The 22,468-nt window shown below is 41.4% G+C and overlaps 1 protein-coding gene across 1 annotated transcript in view; it reads right to left on the bottom strand.

Annotated features, from left to right (window-relative positions):
• Nucleotides 1–22,468, bottom strand: part of LOC126469052 (G protein-coupled receptor kinase 1) — a 388,775-nt gene that overhangs the window by 33,482 nt on the left and 332,825 nt on the right. The window contains exons 7-10 of the mRNA XM_050096672.1: nucleotides 16,870–16,921; nucleotides 13,345–13,536; nucleotides 13,094–13,259; nucleotides 3,114–3,255 (exon numbers count right to left, since the gene is read on the bottom strand). Coding sequence (XP_049952629.1) covers nucleotides 3,114–3,255; nucleotides 13,094–13,259; nucleotides 13,345–13,536; nucleotides 16,870–16,921 — 552 coding nt within the window. The remainder of the gene's footprint in view (nucleotides 1–3,113; nucleotides 3,256–13,093; nucleotides 13,260–13,344; nucleotides 13,537–16,869; nucleotides 16,922–22,468) is intronic.

A 22,468-nucleotide genomic window follows, 5' to 3' on the forward strand; every position in this document is an offset into this window, starting at 1 on the left:
CCACTCAGGAAACAACAAAGGTGAAAGATAGATGTAGCTTATCGCACCCCAGACCATTAGGTCTAGGGCGGGACCAGGGTGCCTTGGACAAATCCACTCAATATGACAGCACTCACCAGGTCTACATTGTACATGCAAAGGACCATCACTTGTGTGCAGACAGAATCTGCTTTCATCACTGAAGACCACAGCGTGTCATTTCACCTTCCAAGTGATCATCCAATGGCACCAGTCGAGCCATGCATGTTAACACTATTGTGCGAGTGAAAGGTGGGCTAGAAGTGTGCATACTTATAGTCCCACTGCTAACAACTGGTATGCAACCCCTCATGTTGAGACGTCTGGCTCATAAGCCCTCTTATCTGTGCTGTGGTAGCTGTATGATCTGCTGCTGCTGCTGCCCTTACAATATGAAACCCTAATGGGCATTTGTGTCTCATGGACATCCAGAAACTCATCTAAGTGTGTGAGAATGTTGACATGATGACTGACAGCAGTATCATTTCACAACTGATGCAACATGTCCAACTTGTCTGGCAATTCTCTGACGGAACCATATGCCTGCTTGCTTCACAGATTTGCACCACATTGAGCCTTCTGGCCATGAGCATTCCCTATTAAAAGGCAGATGCAGATGGCACTTTAGTAGCTATGCCACTAAGCTATCTGGTGGCAGATGATACTGAAACCTTTATTAGTACATCTACTATCCTCCAGGTGACATATGCCATCATCAGATCAAAATTGATATCATCTTTCCAGATCTCCCCCTCCAATTCCATCCAACAAATCTCGTAATTATTTCTCTCTTTCATAGAGAACAGCCGTATCAGTGAACATTGTCATTGACATTCTTCCCTCCTGAAATTCAATTAGACTTCTGAACCTTTGTTTTATTCCCCATGTTGCTTCTTCTGCTTCTTCAATACACAATTTCAACAGTACAAGAGAAAGATGGTATTGTACCCTTAAACTTTTTTAATCTGCAAATACATTCTCAATTATGTCCACAATCAGTAGCTATGACACAACAAATCTGATTTATTTTCTGCTTCAATACTCCACATGGCTTTCGCCATTATAGATGCAGTTCAGTATAAAATTAAAACATTCATACATTATTAATGTTATGGTATCATGAATAATTTCTGAACCCTGGGTTCCACAGCTTTTATTGACATTAAGAAAAGCATTCTTACATTACATAATATGTGTAATTGACTATGTCTGCCTTGCTACAACTAGTTTAAAGCAGCTCTCATTAGCTGAATTTTAAACATACACCATCCATCCAAATAGTTCCAAGTGGCTTTATGTGACAGAGCAAAACTCCAGGGGCAACTTGAACCACCAAGTATAAACAAACAGGCATACATTTGACCAGTTGTTTGTGAACAGACAGTGTGAAATAGTGGATGTGCGGCTATAATGTGTCAATACTGTTTTGTCACAAATTGCAAGGAGCAACATTTTTAAATCAAGTGTTCATGAAAATTCTCCAAAATGTTTTGAAGAAGAGGAAAGTGTGTGAAAGTTTTTCCTGCATGCCTTGATTCCCAAAGAGCAACAATGATCTGTGGATACCTGTCACAAATTAACTGAAATGCAAAATGCAGAAAATTCTTTTTTGGAAAAAATAATCACACTGACAAGACTTTGTGTTGTAATGCAGCATAAGAACAGTAGTTATAAAAAGATCAGAACCAACATGGACCAGAGACAAGTGTTGCACACTGTCAATGACAACTGGTTTCAAAGCCAACAAGAAATGTTGCTTTCAGTGAATTCACACCCATCTCAACCAGTTTCAGAGTGAACATTGATATGATAACAGCACATAATGGACAGTTGCAGTCAGATATCTCACAAAATGCCATTACTCACAGTGCTACTCAATGCTGCATATATTCAGTAGGCCAAACAACACAGAAACTGGGCAGTAGCTGACTGGAGGCATGTAGTTTGGTCCAACAAGCTAGGATTCTGACTTTTTTGAAGCAATGCAATGTGTTGAGTTCAGGTCGTAGATGGTTCTGTAACTTCTTTTCTGAGGGAGGAGGAGGTCAGTGTTTTGTATACCATGACTTGGTTCAATTCGTTCAGGTTGCTGTGAACATGAACCAGGATTATTTTCTTCATGTGTAAATCCACAGCCTCAACATAATTTCTGGATAATATCTAAAATGGTTTTATTAATAAGAAATGAACCAGAATGTTTGTTTCAGAATTACTGATGACCAAGTGTTGCCTTCCCGAAATGAACCAGGATGTTTGTTTCAGAATTACTGATAATCAAGTGTTGCCTTTTCTTCTATAACTTCATGATGAGTAGGTTGTGTATACTCCTATCTTCCAAGATGACAACAGCTGTGTTTACAGGACTGCATGCTGCTGAGTACTCAGACTCCCTACTGCACCTTGACTGGCTCACTAAATCACATGATATTAATCTCAGTGAAAATATCTAGGACTATTTGGAACAGCAGGTGCAACATAGTACTTGACATCCCCACAGTCTGACAGCTCTACAAGATCTAATCAATCCTGGGTGGTATCACCTGGATACAGCATACTTGAAGAAACCTGAGGACTGTCTTCCTTAATAAATTAAGTCCATTATCAATGGTACACATGATATCTCTTGGGATGGACTAATTTTTTGTCTGGTGTGATTATAATGCAAACCTATTAGCATCACCATCAAATTGTATCACAGAAGAAAATGTGAGGAGGCCCAAGTATGCAAAACAAATGGCTGGAAGAAAAGGAAAACATATATGGATGTGTAAGAGTGATGATGTTAAAGGGAATTAGATGCTCACGGGATATATAATGCAACAATCGTGGGACTGGCAGTTGAAGAGGAAAAACCAAACTTTATATTCATTAAATATTTTTCTTGGTGCATATATATTTAAAACAAGTAAAAAACAAGAAATGAAAGACAAAACTTTCTTCAAAGCTTGTTAGGAAGATAAGTATCAGAGTCATGTTTTATTACCTTACATAGTAAAGAGAGAAAATAAACATTCCACAACACTGGCAAAAATTTTTATTACTAATAACACTGTATTGACGCAAAACTGAAACAGAATAGCACAAGCAATACCTACACACTTGCATGAGGTTTCTTCTTCGAGAAGTCGCATGCTAGACCAAGATCCGATATCCGTACATGCCCATGTTCATCCAAAAGGATGTTCGCTGGCTTTAGGTCACGATATACTATAAAACGCCTATGCATATGTTCTAAACCTGTAATAGACATGCAACAAATTTAAAAATAAGAATATTAAACAAAGACATAAGTTGATGTGCTGTCAAAAACCAGAAGAAATCACATTATTAAAACATTAGTGCATTTGATTTTTTTGCCTTTCTTTCCTCCACCTGACTGCAACTGCAAACATGACTAAACAAATTATGTTGTTAATAAATTCCTTTATCCAGGCCTACTCATTATCACACGAGTAGACATACTACCTGCTCCACGTTAATGTGTGTCCATTTTTCAAAGAACAAATTTTTTATGTAACAACATTCAGCAAATTTAGGGATACACAACCAGACAAAACAGGTTATTTGTTTACTAGAAGATTGTGTTGCTGCACTAGTACTTTCATGTAGCCAATGTATTCAATTTATGTAAAAAATGTTTTACACTGCTCTCACTAAATGCAATCTACCATGTTCCTCAAAATGATGAAAGTAAAACACCAGAGGATGAAATAAATCACAAAATGAAACTCTGACAGTATTGAAAAACTATATTTATTAATAAAGAAACATAATAATGCTACCACTTTATAACAGGTATCTGCTACCTACAATGCAATAAACTCACAGTGCGTAGTTTGTACGGGATTTGTAGATATTGTTTTGCTGTCAGATATGTAACATTAAATTAAATTCAAATATTTTCTGTAATTGTATTTAGTAGTTTCTGACATTGTGTGTTAACACAAGAAAAAACATAGCAAACTGAAGGTTTAACTTTACTGAGAGTGTTTGGAAACTAGAGCTACCTGGAATTCACAGTTGCAATGAGAATATTGATTAATGACACAATAGTTTTGACATTTCATGACAAATGATTCTCTGAATACACATACAACTATTCAGCATCCATTACACATTCTGAATTTGCTTGAACTGCTACACTGGCTGGTTGGTGGGACAGAATATGAGTTCATCTTGCAAAGATCATAACCCTTTTTCTGGAGAGATAGGAGGAAGGCAGGCAGCTAATTCCCATGCAACTTGCTGGGTATGAGCTTGCAATCTTGCAAGGATCTATGACTGACTGGTCATATGAGGGTTTCCTAAGCTACTTCCTTCATCAGTAAACTAATCTTCCTATAGATCCTTCTGATGAATTTCAGTCATGTATATGCCTTTCCTATGATTTATTTTATTTGATTGTTCCACTTTTGAGTTGGTCGACATACATATTTGCAAATATTTAATGTATGTGGCTGTTTCCAGTGATAGTTCAGCAATTGTGTAATAAGCAACAACAGGTTTTTGTATATATTTATATGTGACACATTATGTTTGTTTATTCTGAGGGTCAGTCCTTGAACCAAGCATCAGTTCTCTATAGATTTTCTTGCATTGTGCTGTACTTTTTTTACATTACGACTTCCCTACAAGTAACAAAGTCATCTGCAAACAGCCTTGTGGAACTTCTGACATTATTCACTAGGACATATGCATATATTGTGAACAATAATGGTTTTATAACACATCATTGGGGTACATGTGAGTGTTCTCTTTATTAAGAATGAGATGTTGTGTTCTATTTGTTAGGAATGCTTCAATCCAGTCACAAAGCTGGTCCAATATCCAGCATGCTCACTCATATTTCTTTATTAGATGACACTGTGAAATCACATCAAAATGGTTTGAGCAATTAAGGGACACAGCATCAACCTGGGTGCCATTGTCTGCTGTGCAATAAGTAAGCCAATGAAACACTCAGCTGAAAATAGGCAGAAATATTCATTAGTATCTTAAGAAGCATAGATCCAAATACACCAGACACTACTGCACTGATACATTTTCTATCCATGTCATTTATAAGTCAGAGAAAGTGTTTCAGGAGAGGGATAGGAGGGAGTGGGCGCAGACAGCAAAAATTGTGATGCGACTGTAGTATCAATCACAACTGGTTGAGCAGTATTGTTGCCCACAGAGAAAGGCATGTAGAGGCTGCAGTAAAGCAGATATTCAACTCAGTAGCTTTCACAAATAACTTGGCCTCTAACAGATCACATACCTGGTTCTTTCACAATGTATGATGCAAGTGACAAAAAGCTTACATGCCATGATGGAGAAACATATTTTATTGGTTGGTGGGTGACAGAATACTATGTCAGAAAAGGTACAAAGTATGTTGGAGATGATATTCCTTACATCTGGGACAGTAAAAAAAGTTAGCCAAAACTCATGAAGAGTAGGAAATTGAAAACCCTCAGATATTCAAAGACCACCTGAAAGTGGTAGTATGTAATAGGACAGAGGGATGGAGGAATTGTGACAAATAGCCTACATAGACCTCTTCATTAACCTAGAAGTTCTTAAACTTTGGTGTCAATACATTTACTCCCTACTGCTATTTGCAGTTAACAACAACAATGAATGTAGGATGAACTGCAATATTTACATCCACAATACCTACATGTATGTTCAGATGCTCCATAATCCACTATCAGTGCATGGTGTGGGGTATCATGCACCGCTGTTAATAAACAATAATTACTTCCATATGGACTGCAGATCTTGTGAAAAGTTCAGAATGGAGTTCTATATTCTAGTATTTATATTTTAATATAAAAATCTATTGCAGTCATCGGGCAGGAAATAGAAATCCTCAGATATTCAAAGGCAAAGTGAAAGAATATCTTGTTAGACACTCACAAAATTCCATGCTATTTGGATTCGCAGATGTAAATTCAATTTAACTCCAAAGTTAGTTTCAGTGCCCCACCAGCAGATGCCCCAGTGGAGGCACATGAGCTGGCACAGGTTAAACGGTGGAGAAGTTCAGACATCTACTATAGAGGGTGCACATGCCGTGTCATATGGGTGGACTACTGACAGAAGTGTTTACTTGTGAGTAGCAATCAGCAGAGCAGGCCAATGTTCCATGGAACTAGCCCTGCACTTGCATTGAGAGCTGTTGTGTGCTCAGTCATTAGCCAACTGCACCAGCCACATGCTGAGAATATTATTGTATGCATATCTACATGGGTTCGGATGCTCTGCTTCCTGTAGTTCAATTTGCACAGCAAGTTCATTCTGCTCATGCTGTTCTGTCCCCTGGTTTTTACAGAGCCACTGTCGGTCCCTGTTGTACCTGTGCTGACTATTTTGAGTAGCGGTGTTATCACACTTTCTGCAGATACTAAACTGGTGACACACATTGTTATGTGTGTGACATCTATGTCCTCCATCTCCATCCCCAACCCCATCCCTGATTTTCATAGTGTTCACTTTGGCTAACCATGAGCCTGGCATTTCTGCAATGCTGGCACGAACAGTTGCACCTACAAAAGAAGCAGTAGCAGAAACAGAAGCAGTAGCAGAAACAGGAGCAGATGCAGACACTGATAACCCAGAATGGAGACTTGCTTAACACTCTTGCCTCAGCAGTGGGGGCCATCCGTCCACAGGGCAGTTTCCTTCTCCAACCCACCACCCATGATGCCACTTGCCAGTCTCAGTGAGGTTACAGAAAGGTGGAATAATTAATCTGCACCAGTTCTTGCTGCACTATCAGGTAAGATGTATTGTTGATCCAGTTGCCTTGAGTTTATGTCAAGTTGTCCAAAACTTGAATCTTGGCAAGTTCCCATCACTAGCAGCATCATAATTCCCACCTGTGGTGAGTTTCAGGTTCGTGGCATCATTCTCGTTTTACATGTTGGGCAACCCAGCAGTCCTGCCCCAGTTGTCATTTGTTGCACGTTTGCCGAGACTGCCCACATGTGGAGGACATGTGTGGTGTAAGCCATCAGACAGAACATCTTCCCGCTGTTTGCGACAATCAGTGAGCCACAAGTCAGGCGTCAAACAGCCCATGTTTTCCCTGGACTCCAGTGTTGCCTCACTCTGCACTAGTCGCCCCAGCAAATTTGCTGACACTGTTTGTGGCAGGGTGGTTGGTCGAATTTCAAGTAGACATGGAAGTTTCAGATAGCATCATTAATTTGGATGCATACATGATCCTGCTGTGTCTGTAGTTGAAACGGCTGCTCCATCAGGCTGTGTTTTATAATAAACAGTGCATCCTCTTGCGAGGGCAGTTCTCCATTTCCGTGTGTTACAAGAATGTGGAATGGCAGCTTATGATGTTAGTAATAAATTCATCATTATATCTTTGGGCTCAACACCTTTCTTGTTTTCAGCTTTCAGATCACTGACAGAGTGCATTCAATGTCTCACTGCACTCCTTTCCACAATTTGGACTCCTTAGTGTGGTTCTACAGTCAGTTTTTTGAGAATACTTTGGGCTGGGCAGAAAACTTTGAGGCATGTGTTTCTCTTAAGTCATCGGTGAGTCCGAAATTTTGTTGCCCTGCCTCATTCCCTTCGTCATGTGCAGCATGGTAAACAATGAGTTGCAGCATTGGCAGGGTCAGGGTGCCATTTCTCCTATTTCGTCGAGTCAGTTGGACACTGCTTTGTTGCTGATTCAGATGTTCAGTGGCACCATGTGCCTTTGTGGAAATTTTAAACAGTCATTGCACAATGTGTCATGGATCCATATCCCATTCTGTGGCAAGTGGAGTTGTTGGCAAAGTTGTCCGGGGTCAGTATTTTTCCTGTATCAACTTGTGTGTTGCTTGTCTGCAGTTGCCATTGAATGTAATTTCTCAGACTTTCCTGAACCCCTTTGGGCTTCAACACTTTTAATTTGCTTGCCATTTGGAATCTCGTCTGCATTGAGAATTTAGAAACAATATTTGAAGAAGATGATTCAGGACATTCCCTGTTGCATCAGTTACCTTGATGATATCCGAGTCACGGGCCCAACTTGGGAGGAGCATTTATGGAACCTTCAGTTAGTTTTCCAACTCCTCCTGGAAAATGTAGTTCACTGCAAGCTGGAAAAATACAGTTTTTTCTCCCCAAAAGTGCATTTTTTTGGTCATGTGATCTTGTCCCCGTGGACAACCACATTAAGGCCACTTTCAACTTACCAGTGAAGGAGCTCCAGTCTTTTTTGGGTAAGATTTCGCAGCCATTGGCGGAAGGCCATTACATTTCTCTGGTCTGCAAGTTGTCAATAAGCCTTTCAGTCTTTCAAGTAATGTTTGTGCTTTGTTCCCTGTCTGGTTTCCTGTACACCAGATAAGCTTTTGACCCTGGCCTGTGATGCATCCCAGTATGACGTCGGTGCTACCCTGTCCCATTGGAAGCTGGACAGCACCAAACAGTTCATCACGCATGTGTCGAGGATGCTTTGTGCTGTGCAACAAAACTACTCACATGTGGAAAGGGAGATGCTAGCTATTATTTTTTGGGTTAAAACGTTTCACATCTTCCTCCTCATCACTGGCCACAAACTGTTGAGTTTCCTTGTTTGGTCCTTGTTCCAAGCTGCCGGATAGAACTGCCCACTGGTTGCATTGGTGGGCCCTCTTTTCCTTTAACTATTCTTATGACATTCATTACCATTCCACTGCCCAGCATGCCAGTGCTGATGCACTTTCTCATGGCTATTGGTTGGGCCCAATCTGGGGTTCTACTGGTAAGAGGCTCTTGTGGTCACTATGGATGATGCCTTGCAGCAAACCCTATCAGATTTTCCATTGACAGCACAAGAGGCTGTGACTACCACGGCTGTTGTCCCAGTTTTCCAGAAAATCATTCCAGCAGTCCAGATCAGTTAGCCAAAGTGTGTGTCTTTGGATGCGAATCGTGCTTGACCAAACATTGTCCACAGGATTCTCAAGCTCGCCATAGAGGAGCAATTCTGTCAAGTGGTTGTCCCCTCACTGTTGTGCCCTTAGATTCGCCAGTTGCTTCATGCATCACACTGAGGTATAACTAGAATGAAGGTGTTGGCATGAAATCACATCTACTGGCTACTGATCAATCATGACATTGAACATCTGATACAGACTTGCAGGGTTTGTGCTCAGAACCAGGCTGCCCCTCTGCATCAGTTCTCTCCTTTGCTAGTCCCAGAGCACTCTTGGGACACAGGGCAAATTGATTTCACAGGTCCATTTTTGGGCAACATGTACAGGTACGTGGGCAATGCATTGTCAAATTTCCCTTACATAGCCTAACTGTCATCCACACTGTCAACTGCCCCCATTCATGTGTTGTCAGTCATTTTTGCCACAGAGAGATTCCCTAGGACTGTTGTGTCTGATAACAGTAGGCAACTTGTGCCACAGGAGTTTGAAGACTTTTGCAACCACAGTGGTATCCAGCATCTGATTACCGCCCTATTTCACAAGCTTCTAACTTTGAAATGGAGCACTTTGTGCACACATTCAAGACTCAGATGGGGAAGTCTGTTCTGCCTCTTCCCACAAGAATGTATTGTTGAGTTATCTGGCTACGAACTGGGTGACATCGGTCAATGGGCCCAGTCTGGCGAATGTTTGCATGGGTTCCAGCCATGGGTTTCTTGGATTTGTTGCACCCTGAGTTACACGCCATGGACCACTGTAGTCCACTGCATTTTCCTCCTTGGATTACCACTTGGGCCCAGTACTTCGTCTGGCATGACTGCCGGGTGTTTGTTGTGTGCCACAAAGATCAGCACTAATTTGTGGTGGACGTCAATGGGGAGAAGCTGACTCATCATGCCAATCAGTTGCACCCATGCTTTGTTGGAGTGTCACCACTGTGGCCTTTCAGTCTGCTGAATGGCAGGGAAGATCATAATGTTGTTCATACAGTGGACTCCCCCTTGGAGCACTGTGCCTCACCATTGTCACCCCCTCTTTGCTCTCCACCGTCCTCCTACTGCCTGCAGCCTTGGGCCCCAGGGTGGCTTGTGCATCTGCCTGCCATGCTGGAGACCATGATTTGAACCCCCTTTCCCTTTCCACCTCCTCTCCCCCTTTTCAAATGAAGGTGACCTTGTTTGCCCTGCCACTGAGGGATTATCACTGTTGCAGTCTCCACGTCCTTCCACCTTTCCAGCACAGCCGGCAGCATCGGTGTGCCTCCTTTGTTGGTTGGACCACTGCCAGGTTCTATAGCACTCTTTCTGGTTCTGCTCTGGAGGCCGCAGCCCAAGCCTGGTCATTTTTGCCGTATGTAATCTTCCCAGGGAGTGGGGATCTAGCATCCCTACTAGCAGACGTCCCAATGGAGACGGGTGAGCTGGCATGGGCAGAATAGCTGAGTAGTTGAGAAACCTGCCATTGAGAGCACACATGTCATATCATACAGGCAGAAGTGTTTACTTGAGAGTGGCAGTAAGCAGACCACACTGACACTCCTGCAGAGTTAAATTGCTATGGATCTAGAATTGCGCTTGTGCTGATTGTTGGTGTGTGCTCAATCGTCAGCCGCCTGCACCAGTTGTGTGCTCCGTATATTGTTGTGAGTGTATCTATATAGGTTCGGATGCTCCACTTCCTGTAGTTCAATTCGTACGGTGAGTTTGTTCCACTGACAGGGTTCTGTTACACAATTGTCACTAAGTCACTGTTGAACTGTAAAGTACCCATACTGATCATGTTAAGCAGCAGCATTGTCATGCCTTCCGCAGACATTAAATTAGTATTAAACAGGTTTTGACTTCACCAATATACAGAGTGGATATAATTACACTTTTGTTACTTCACCCAGTGTAGATGGAAAACTATTTACCATATGGCTACCCAACTTTATGGAATGATGTTTAGACTGTGCACTGCAGGTTTTATCTTGTTAGTGGGATCAGTGTCATGGCTCAAATGGCTCTGAGCACTATGGGACTCAACTGCTGAGGTCATTAGTCCCCTAGAACTTAGAACTAGTTAAACCTAACTAACCTAAGGACATCACAAACATCCATGCCCGAGGCAGGATTCGAACCTGCGACCGTAGCGGTCCTGCGGTTCCAGACCGCAGCGCCTTTAACCGCACGGCCACTTCGGCCGGCCCTCAGTGTCATGAGTTGCTGATAGGTGCTGGCTGTTAGGTGCCGGTACTGATGCAGCACTGTAGAGCTGAAATACAAGTGTCAGTGTGTATTACACTTGAAGACAGTCACCTTCTGCCTGGTAAAGGTGAGCAGTGCTTTACTTGTAAATCTGTTTTATCAAAATAACAGCAATAGTGCTGCTGCTCTGAATGAGTATCGATGCATTAAAGGAATACGGAAAGGTCCGCTTTCCGCACATGCATTGCAGAACATTATTTGGGTGTTCGAATTAACTGACAATTTGGAAATTGCTCCAGGGAGAGGTCATGAGCCAACTGTGGCTCAATTTTTTGAAGAAGTTGCTGTTGCCATGGCTGAGAATGCTGGACGCAATGTACGATCTTCAAGCAGTGCACAAGCTGTGTCACAACAGCTGGACATTCCATAGTCCACCATTCAAAAAGTGTTACAAATTTTCTGCTGCAGTCTATAAAGTGGTTCCAGGCTGTTGCAGATGCAAATGGTCATCACATTAAGAAACGTTTGAAAACTGGAATGTAAACATGATATACAATTAACAAATGTTAACCTTTCACATGGAAATTTTCTTTCAATGCATTATCTGATTTTTCTCCTCTGTCCTTAAAAAGGTTTCCGTCCTTACAAATGTTTCCACTAAGTTCCATAGTTCTACGACCACTCGTTTTTCAGGGGGACCCTCTCGAGTAGCGAAAGTTTGATGATAACCAATTTTTTATAGAGTTGGGTAAAGTTGTGTCAAGTAACATAAACGTTTACAATCTCATTGAGACTACTTACTGTTTTATATCTGGCATATGACATTGCCAATTTGGGTGTCAAGTACACTTCAGTCAAGCTTCAGACGTCAGAGAGTGGGCTAACAAAACTTCTGACATTCCAAATATGAGCCCAGTGTCTTATTACGGCACCACCTTGCTTTGTAATTAACACAGAGAGAGTGAAAGAAAATTTGGGTGGCATTTGGGATCAAGATACTCATTCAACAAAGCTACCTTAGTCAGTGGGGATTACTGGTAGTCAAAGAGTAGCATTATGTTACAAAAAATCAGTAAAATTTGAATCTAAGACATCAAAAAGACCTAGAGTATAAATTACACCTGAATATTGGAAAATAAAACAATGAAACAAAAATTATATCAAATATTAGTAGATGTGAAATGAATACAACGTTATTTTTGTATCATATAAGGTTGAATTAATAGCCACTGAATGTTTTCTGTACTGGAAGCTGGAAAAAAGTAGTAGGTCAAATTACTGCAACACAGCTTCTCATTGGGATGTTCTATGAACAACATGAGATGCAAGAGCTCCATCAGAAAACTTCAAATAAAGTTTTTAAAAAAAATCTTTTAATCATTAGAAAAAAAACTGACAGTTTTTGTAATGATGTACTGAGCATCATGAAGACCATCTATCATCATAAAACCACTCAGACTTGCAGAAAGATTTAAGTAAGCTTGGCAATACCAATTGACAAATACTAAAACAAGTGTTTAACACACAAATATCAATTCCTTTAACTTTAATACATGTGAAAGTATTGATTACAACAGAATTCATAATTTGACTTTCGTGAGGGCTATTACAAAGAACCAGATATGGCCAGTTCCAATGAAAGTGGGGTGGCTGCTTTTGTGTAACTGTGTGTGTGTGTGTGTGTGTGTGTGTGTGTGTGTGTGTGTGTGTGTGTGTGTGTGTGTGTGTGTGTGTGTGGGTGGGTGGGTGGGTGGGTGGGTGGGTGTGGGTTTGTGTGGGTGGGTGGGTTTGTGTGGGTGGGTGGGCAGGTGGGTAGGTGGGTGGGTGTGGGAGAGTGGGTGGGTGTGGGAGAGTGAGTGGTTGTACACACACTCATACCATAAGATTCACTGGCACATGGTAATACAGTGAAACACTTTGTAATCTTGATACTTCACAGTTACATTAACATCACTAAAATTATAGTTTTCAACATACCTAAAATAACTTCAGCAGCATAGAATTTCATTTCATGCTCATTAAAAACTCCATGCTGGGATAAGTGATAATGCAAATCTCCTCCATTCATGAGGTCTAAGATGAAACACAGTTTATCAGGCGTGTGAAATGCGTATGTCATACATACAATAAAAGGGCAGTCTACCTGCAAAATTCAAGAAGACAATCTTACACAGATTGTTAAAAGATCAACAGTATACTGACAGTAAACATTACAGCAGATTACTTACTCCTGTACTGACTAGAGACAACATTATTCGCTCATTAAGAGCTAAAGTTTCTCCCTGCTTCATTTTTATTCGTTTCTTATCCAGGCATTTCATTGCATACATTTTTCCTGTATCTGCTTTTCGACACCCGTAAACTTCACCAAATCCACCTCTTCCAATTATCCGATGGACACTGAAGTCATTCATTGTTAACTGAAAAAACAGAAACTATGTACTAATTGTATTGTACAATAACTAAAAGCACAAGACATAAGAAATGGTACCATCTATTCATTTCTAATTGCATGAAGGATACTCACAAGCTCACTAATGGTTTATATTTATTGAACAGGTGCAAACTGCAGTTGTAAATTTAGTTTATGTAGCTATTATTAGTTTTTTCATATGTCCACTATTTTTGTGTAACTAGGGAACTTGAAGAAATACAAATGCACCATTGCTTGTAAAGACCAGATGATAGTTTCATAGCATGTATATTTTCATGCCATTTGAAGACTTTTACAACCTGCACTGTACTCTGCAATTAATATCTTAAATTTTATATACTAAGAAACCAGAAGTGTGGCACTTCATTTATTTTATTTTTTACTGTTCCTTTACTTACACTCATCATCATCATTACCTATATTAAACAGCATTAGGACAAAAAAAGAAAAAAATGACAACAACTGCTTTATCAAAGGGACTATAGCTTCACAATAATATCCCAGAGTGAAACTAATAATGACTCTACATCATCACAAATATACACTTTAGATATTCCAGCCACATGGCAGTTTTCTTGACAAACGAGTGTACTGTTAAACTTTTGTTATGTTCGGAGTCAGGCTTAATCCTAAGCTTCCTTCTTTCCTGTTAAATTTGACTCTGAATAAATGAACTGCAGTTGTTGACTCGAGTTAGATCTTGACACTTATTAAAACAGATGGCACAATCACCATTTGTTAATACATGCTTGGTCATGGAAGAATTCTGTGTCTCAGAAACAAAGGAAGAGTAAGTTCTAATTTCCCATTGATGACAAGGTCATTAGAGACAGTCCAAAGACTCACATAGGGTAAGGCCATGTCCCTTGCTCCATCTCCCAACCCCATCTCTTTTCCCCTCCAAAGAAACTGTCCCATAAATGACTTTGATATATATACGAGAATCAAGAATCAAAACATGAATGGCCAGGTAAGGATGTGAATCATACTCTCAAACAATTTTTTATCTAGCTTTCTCTTTTTGCTGTTTATGCTATGGATACTAGTGTTTAGGATTGCTCCATCAAACCAATACTCTCATTAATGAGATTAATCGTTTTTATCAGGCTGTATGCACTACATACAATGTACTGTTATAAAATATAATCACCCCTTGCAGTTATTATGGGATTACATGGAACAGAGCTGTAATGGGCAAAGCCTCACAAGAAGTTGCTCGAGGTGTGACAACAAAGAAATTAACAGATTCATGAAAGAGTGGGAAGCAGAAGAGAGACTAGACTTACCTTGAGAACATTAAGACAATAACAGATCTATAGAACATCACATTATGGATGTACAGGATCAGACTGTAGTTTAAAGGAGATGTTAGAAGTTCATAATGATATTTCTCAACAGTTCAGATAGAGAAATTACAGAGTTCTTTTGTCCAAGAAAACTAACTGCTGCAATAATCTTGCAAAGTCTGTTAATCATGCTTCACATCATAAGAAAATTAAATTGTAACATATAATGATATTTTAGGAGGGTCAATCAAATTCATATGAATAACAGCTGTTAGCTTTTTCTCGATTGGCCTCTTCTTAAATTAGTTACTATCTATGAACCATGGAGCAACAGCAACAAAATGCAGAAAGGAGACAAGAACCATCTCTGTCCATCTTAATATGATATTACAATGTTTTTACAATTTTAGTAAAGCAGTAAAAGACAGAATTACGTGGCATATATGAAATTCATTCAAATGAAACCTGGTCAGCGCGTCTACCTTTGCCCTACATATAAAGTGGCACCACGTAACTGTGGGTATGGTGACGCGACGCGATCTATTGGTAGAGAGACTGACACGCGTGCACCGTTTGATGATGCATAGCGCCAGTGTGGTTTCATGCCAAAGAGAAGGTGGTCACACAACAAGTTATCGTCCACTACTGAACATGCAGGTGAGTAAGCAGGAACAATCCACCCAACAGATTAGCGTTGAGGTCCAGTGTGCCGGCCAGTCTGTGGATGGTTTTTAAGGTGGTTTTCCATCTGCCTCAGTGAATTTGGGCTGGTTCACTTTATTCCACCTCAGTTACAATATGTCAGTGATTGCTGTGCAAACACCATCTCCACACATGCATACGCTATAATTACTCTACCACGCAAACATTTTGTATTACACTCATCTGGTAGGTGATGTTCCAGAGGGGAGGGGGGGGGGGGGGTGCACTGGGGGCCTGAACAGCACGATAACCCTGGGTTTGGTGTGGGGCAGCAGTGGGGCAGGTGGGCTGCTGTGGCCTGTTGTGAACCACTGAGGGCTACGGCAGGACAAAGCCTCTAGGCTCCCGGTTAAATACACAATACACAAGCAGGAACAATGAGGAGTGATTTGATTTTTGGCAGCAGAGGAAGTTGGAGGTCGTGAAATGTATCAACAGATGAAGGCTGTGTATGGTAAGTACAGTCTGAGTCATCCAAGAAGTCATCCAAGTATTGTGGAATGACACAAACGATTCCTTGATGGGCATGACTCACTGGAAGACAATGCTTGTCCTGGACATGCTCATCATGTCATCACACAGTAAATGGTTGTGGAAGTGAATGTTTTAGTCTTGGACAGCACCATGGATGAGATCCATCAATTACTGGGTATTAGTGTGAGCAGCACTCACAGCATAATGCATCAACACTTGAACTTTTGAAAAATCTGTGCACAGTGGGTTCCCCACCAACTGACTGCCGAACAGTGCAATACTCAAATGGCACTGTCTTTGAGTCATCTGCAACATTATCATGAGGAGGAATACAGCTTTCTGTCGCGTATTGTCACAGGTGACTAAAAATGGTGTCACCACTTTGAACCAGAAAGCAAGTGTCACAGCAAGCAGTGGAAATACGCAACTTCACCACTTCCAAAGAAATCAAAGGCCATGCATACCAGTTCTGGTAAGGTCATGATGTCCTCCTTTTTTGACCAAAAGGGCCCACTGCTTGTTGATTTCCTGGAACCGAAAACCACCATCAATGCTCAGCATTATCAAGCCACTTTACAGAACCTTAGATGAGCCATCAAGTCGAAACACCGAGGCATCGTTTCCAATGGCATTATCCTCTTGCATGATAATGCCCGCCCACACACACCCAATGCGGTGAAGATGACATTTCAGCAGTTTCGGTTGGACTTTCATGTGTCTGGACCTCTAACACAAGCTATTCGTGGACATCAATTCGCAACATATGACAAAGTGCGTGACTGGGTCTCATTTGAATGCCCCTTATATATCACCCACAGGGTTTATAAGTCAGTGAAACTGTGATACTCTATACATACCTGAATATTTAACTCTAGGTTCTTCCACTGGCAAAAACGGGTGTACTTATCACTGAAACATAAATGAAACCGTCTGTATTATACTAAATAAAGCTTAGGTCATAATGTAACTGTAAGTATTAAGTTACTCATTTCAATCCACACACACACACACACACACACAAAGATGGTCCAAGTATATTAGAATGAAGCAACAGTACAGCTATGATGCAGTTCCAAAAATTGCTGAATGCTGTTCGACACTGCCTAACCAAAATTTTACTTAATCCTAAATCGGTTTATAGTAACTGCTGAATGCACGAAAGTGCCATACTCAACCCACAAGATTTTCTTGGTATTACTATGCTCTTTTTCACATCTCCCCGTATCTCTCTTAATAATGGTAATATAGTAGCTAATATAATGGTTTTCAGTTCACTGAAAGCTTCTAGTGTAGAGGTGCTTATGTTTGTTTTGATTTTTCACCTATGTTTGTCAGTAAAGACTCGGCTACTTTTTAATCTGTTGTGCAAATCTCATACGGTGACTAAGCCGTGGTGGGACCTTCCCACAACTCACTATCTTCTTGAGGAAAATTTGTGTAACATGTGACCTACAACACTTCTGAATGGAGATGATTTCATTTGTCTTCCCAAAGTCAAGTGTTTGCTGCTGGTTGCCCAAATAATTTCCAGCCATTTTCTTGTCGCTCTTGTTAACCAAATGCATCTCCCTCCTTTTCTTTACTTTCCATTTGACACTGGTGACTGATGATAGCAGAGACCTCTACAATCACTGAATCAAAAATTCTATTGAATGCAGAACTAACACATTTTTCAAGAGACTAGGGCTATCTATCTGCTCAAGATAATTTTCGTAAAATACACTAAGTACAATACCAAGAGAATCTCCGACACAAACTCCTGTTGTAAATGGATGTCTCCCTGTCTGTAGCCAAAAGATTAAAATCTAGGCCTACCACTTATGTCAAAATCTGGGAATTTATGTGCGATACTTTCCCAATTTTATCCGAAGCGTTTTATCATTTCAATATTCTATGTTGGAGGTTGGTAGAAAAACCTGATTACTAAATTGGGCCCAGCTCTGTCACTTGCCCTCATCCAGATTATCCCACATTCTGCTTATGTATTTACGGCATTATAACAAAGGCGAGTTCTTCACAGCACACATTGAAATGACAGCAGAAGTCAGTGGATAGTGACATGCACATAAACAGACGGCGGTAGCATTGCATACATAAGGTACAAAAGGGCAGTTCATTGGCGGCGCGGTCATGTGTACTCAGGTGATTCATGCGGAAAGCTTTTCTGACTGACACGACTATGGCCGCACGACAGGAATTAGTAAACCTCGAAAGCGGAAAGGTAGTTGGAGCCAGACGTATGGGACATTCCATGTCGGAAATTGTTAGGGAATTCAACATTCCAAGGTCAATAGTGTCAAGAGTGTGTCAAGAATACCAAGTTTCCGGCATTACCTCACACCATGAAGACCACAGTCGCCTTCAAAAAAAGGAGGACATCACGGCCTTACCGCAACTGGCGATTAATGAATGGCGTTTGCGTAGAGTTGCCAGTGCTAACAGACAAGCGACACTACGTGAAACAGCAGCAGAAATTAATGTAGGATATACGACGAATGTATCCGTTAGGACAGTGTGGCGAAATTTGTGTTTACTGGGTGGTGGCAGCTGACGACCAACCAAGTGCGTTTGTTAACAGCACGACACCGCCTGCAGAGCCTCTCCTGACCTCAGACCATATCTGTTGGACCCTAGACTACTGGAAAACTGTGGCCTGGTCAGATAAGTCCCAATTTCTGGCACTGTGGAAGCTGATGGTGGCTCCATAATGATGTGGACTGTCTTTACATGGAACGGCCTGCATCCTCTGGTCCAACTGAACTGATCATTGACTGTAAATTGTTATGTTCGGCTACTTGGAGGCAATTTGAAGCCATTAAACAATGGAATTTTTATGGATGACAATGCGTCATGTCACCAGGCCACCGTTGTTCACAATTAGTTTTAAGAACATTCTGGACAACTGAAGTGAGTGATTTGGCCGCTCAGATTACCCGACTTGAATCCCATCCAACTTTCTACATCGACATCCATACTCCGCAAGCCACCTGACGGTGCGTGGCAGTGGGCAGTGGGTGAACAAGTGTACTGTAACTTGCTTCCTTTGTTTTCGGACTGCATTTCCTTAGGATTCTTACAATGAATCTGTCTGGCATCTGCTTTACCGATGATCAATTTTATACGCTCATTCCATTTTAAATCACTCCAAATGCCTACTCCCAGATAATTTATAGAATTAACTGCTTCCAGTTGCTGACCTGCTATATTGTAGCTAAATGATAAAGTATCTTTCTTTCTATGTATTCGCAGCACACTAAACTTGTCTACATTGAGATTCAATTGCCATTCCCTGCACCATGCGTCAATTAGTTGCAGATCCTCCTGCATTTCAGTACAATTTTCCATTGTTACAACCTCTCGATATGCTACAGCATCACCCGCAAAAAGCCTCAGTGAACTTCCGATGTTATCCACAAGGTCATTTACATATATTGTGAATAGCAACGATCCTACGACACTCCCCTGCGGCACACCTGAAATCACTCTTACTTCGGAAGACTTCTCTCCATTGAGAATGACATGCTGCGTTCCGTTATCTAAGGACTCTTCAATCCAATTACACAATTGGTCTGATAGTCCATATGCTCTTACTTTGTTAATTAAATGACTGTGGGGGACTGTATCAAACGCCTTGCAGAAGTCAAGAAACACGGCATCTACCTGGGAACCCGTGTCTATGGCCCTCTGAGTCTCGTGGACGAGCTGGGTTTCACACGATCGTCTTTTTCGAAACCCATGCAGATTCCTACAGAGTAGATTTCTAGTCTCCAGAAAAGTCATTATACTCGAACATAATACGTGTTCCAAAATTCTACAACTGATGGATGTTAGAGATACAGTTCTGCACATCTGTTCGACGTCCCTTCTTGGAAACGGGGATGACTTGTGTCCTTTTCCAATCTTTTGGAACGCTACCCTCTTCTAGAGACCTATGGTACACCGCTGCAAGAAGGGGTCCAGCGGCCTTTCCTCTTTTGAGCGATTTTAATTGTTTTTCTATCACTCTGTCATCTATTTCGATACCTACCATTTTGTCATCTGTGCGACAATCTAGAGAAGGAGCTACAGTGCAGTCTTCCTCTGTGAAACAGCTTTGGAAAAAGACATTTAGTATTTCGGCCTTTAGTCTGTCATCCTCTGTTTCAGTACCATTTTGGTCACAGAGTGTTTGCACATTTTGTTTTGACCCACCTACCGCTTTGACATAAGTCCAACATTTCTTAGGATTTTCTGCCAAGTCAGTACATAGAACTTTACTTTCAAATTCATTGAACGCCTCTCGCATAGCCCTCCTCACACTACATTTTGCTTCGTGTAATTTTTGTTTGTCTGCAAGGCTTTGGCTATGTTTATGTTTGCTGTGAAGTTCCCTTTGCTTCCGCAGCAGTTTTCTAACTTGGTTGTTTTACCACGGTGGCTCTTTTCCATCTCTTACGATCTTGCTTGGCACGTACTCATCTAATGCATATTGTACGATGGTTTTGAACTTTGTCCGCTGATCCTCAACACTATCTGTACTTCAGGTAACACTTTTGTGTTGAGCTGTCAAGCACTATGAAATCTGCTTTTTGTCGCTTTTGCTAAACAGAAAAATCTTCCTACTTTTTTTAATATTTCTATTTACGGCTGAGGTCATCGATGCTGTGACCTCTTTATGGGAAATAATCGAGAGGTCAGTTAGTCCACAAAATCCTGCACCGGCAACACTTTCGCAGTTATATACGGCGATAGAGGCAGCATGGGTCACTGCTTCTGCAGGGGACTTCGAACGACTTGAGTCCAAGCCACGTCGAGTTGCTGCACTATCACGGCGAAAGGAGGTCCGACGAAATACTAGCAGTAAGTCATGACTTTCGTCACGTATCTGTCCGGTACTGTCATGTGGTCCATCAGTAATTTAGACTATTCCTGCAGTTGACTTCTGGTTTTAATGAACCTTATTGCAACTGTTGCGTGCAAGTTTCTGCCATTAATAAGGGAGAATAATTCTGGGGTCTTACCCGGAATGCCGAGAACGGCGGCAACTAGAAACGGGAACATTTGAGATTAAAAAAAAAAATTACAGAACTTTACGTTCAAAATACATTGTAAAGACCGGAATTTTCCATTGTGCACGAAATCAAATGCTGTCGATTTTGCGAAGCGCAGTCTCCTTTATGTGGCAACTCGCACAGCATAGCTGCTAGTCTTTTCCCTCAAAGCCGAACCAGTCCTTTCATAATTTCAAACAGACATTGATTGCGCGTAGCGACGGGATCCGATTAGCGGCGCTGAAACTGACGCGTGTGTGTGTCAAGCTGTCACCATGTTTTTAAAAAGCACGGGTGGAGACTGCATGCTCTACACTGCCCCATGACTAATAAACGTCCGTTAGTCTTACAATGTTTGGCGCCAATCGCCCACTTCTGCTACCGCTGCTACGATGCAAAAGAAATTAATCTGAAATTTAAATTTTCCAGTTTCTTAGGTTTACAATTTCTTTTTCTGTCCGGCAACGACATTAATATTCCCCATTGCAAATTAAGGAGATCCACTTTTCGCTCTGCAGTGTACTGTACCTCACTGGGTGTCGCTAGTATTACATCCCTGATCTGTTAAGGGAGCCATACAATTCTCTATCTTACTACACACGTCAAGAAATCTGAAACCGAGATTGCTGCAGTATCAAAAGAGCTTCTTGTTTAAATGAAACTTCCGCGAGGTGAGAGGCTATGTCACGTTATTTCAGTGATTACACTATCGAGTCAAATTTACAAAGAATTCGGTAGTATGAGCCAACTTATCGGACCCATGGTATCCTCCCCTGAGGCAAGCCGGCCCACAACTGGTGTAACTGACCACTGATGTACTGTGGAAGTAGGGAACTAAGACCGCTGTAGAATTATGTAAGACACGGTTATGCACGAATCGTTTTATTGCATAGAGCGAATTTACAGAGCTTCCACGCCGTTACAACGTCAAGAGCGCACTGCAAGTTTCTGCTATTTCTCAAATGTTCAAATGTGAAATTTTATGGGACTTAACTGAGGTCATCAGTCCCTAAGCTTATACACTACTTAACCTAAATTATCCTAAGGACAAACACACACACCCATGCCCGAGGGAGGACTCTAACCTCCGCCGGGACCAGCCGCACAGTCCATTACTGCAGCGCCTTAGACCGCTCGGCCAATCCCGCGCGGCTGCTATTTCTCCCCAAAGATTTTCTCCCTGGAATGTCAGAGATGTTTCGACCTCTCGAAGCTTTCGACGTTGCCACATACCGGACACTGGCACAGGGGCAGAGTTGACGCCAGAGCTGGTCCCACGCACGTTCTACTAGGGACGGATCTGGGACCTTGCTGGCCAAGGGAATATCTTAGCATCATACAAACAGTTCACAGAGACACGTGCAATGTGTGGAAGAACACTGTCCCGTGGAAAAATGAAACCACAATACTGTCACTTGAGAGGTAA

The sequence above is a fragment of the Schistocerca serialis genome, chromosome 1, assembly GCF_023864345.2.
Source record: "Schistocerca serialis cubense isolate TAMUIC-IGC-003099 chromosome 1, iqSchSeri2.2, whole genome shotgun sequence".
NCBI lineage: Eukaryota > Metazoa > Arthropoda > Insecta > Orthoptera > Acrididae > Schistocerca > Schistocerca serialis.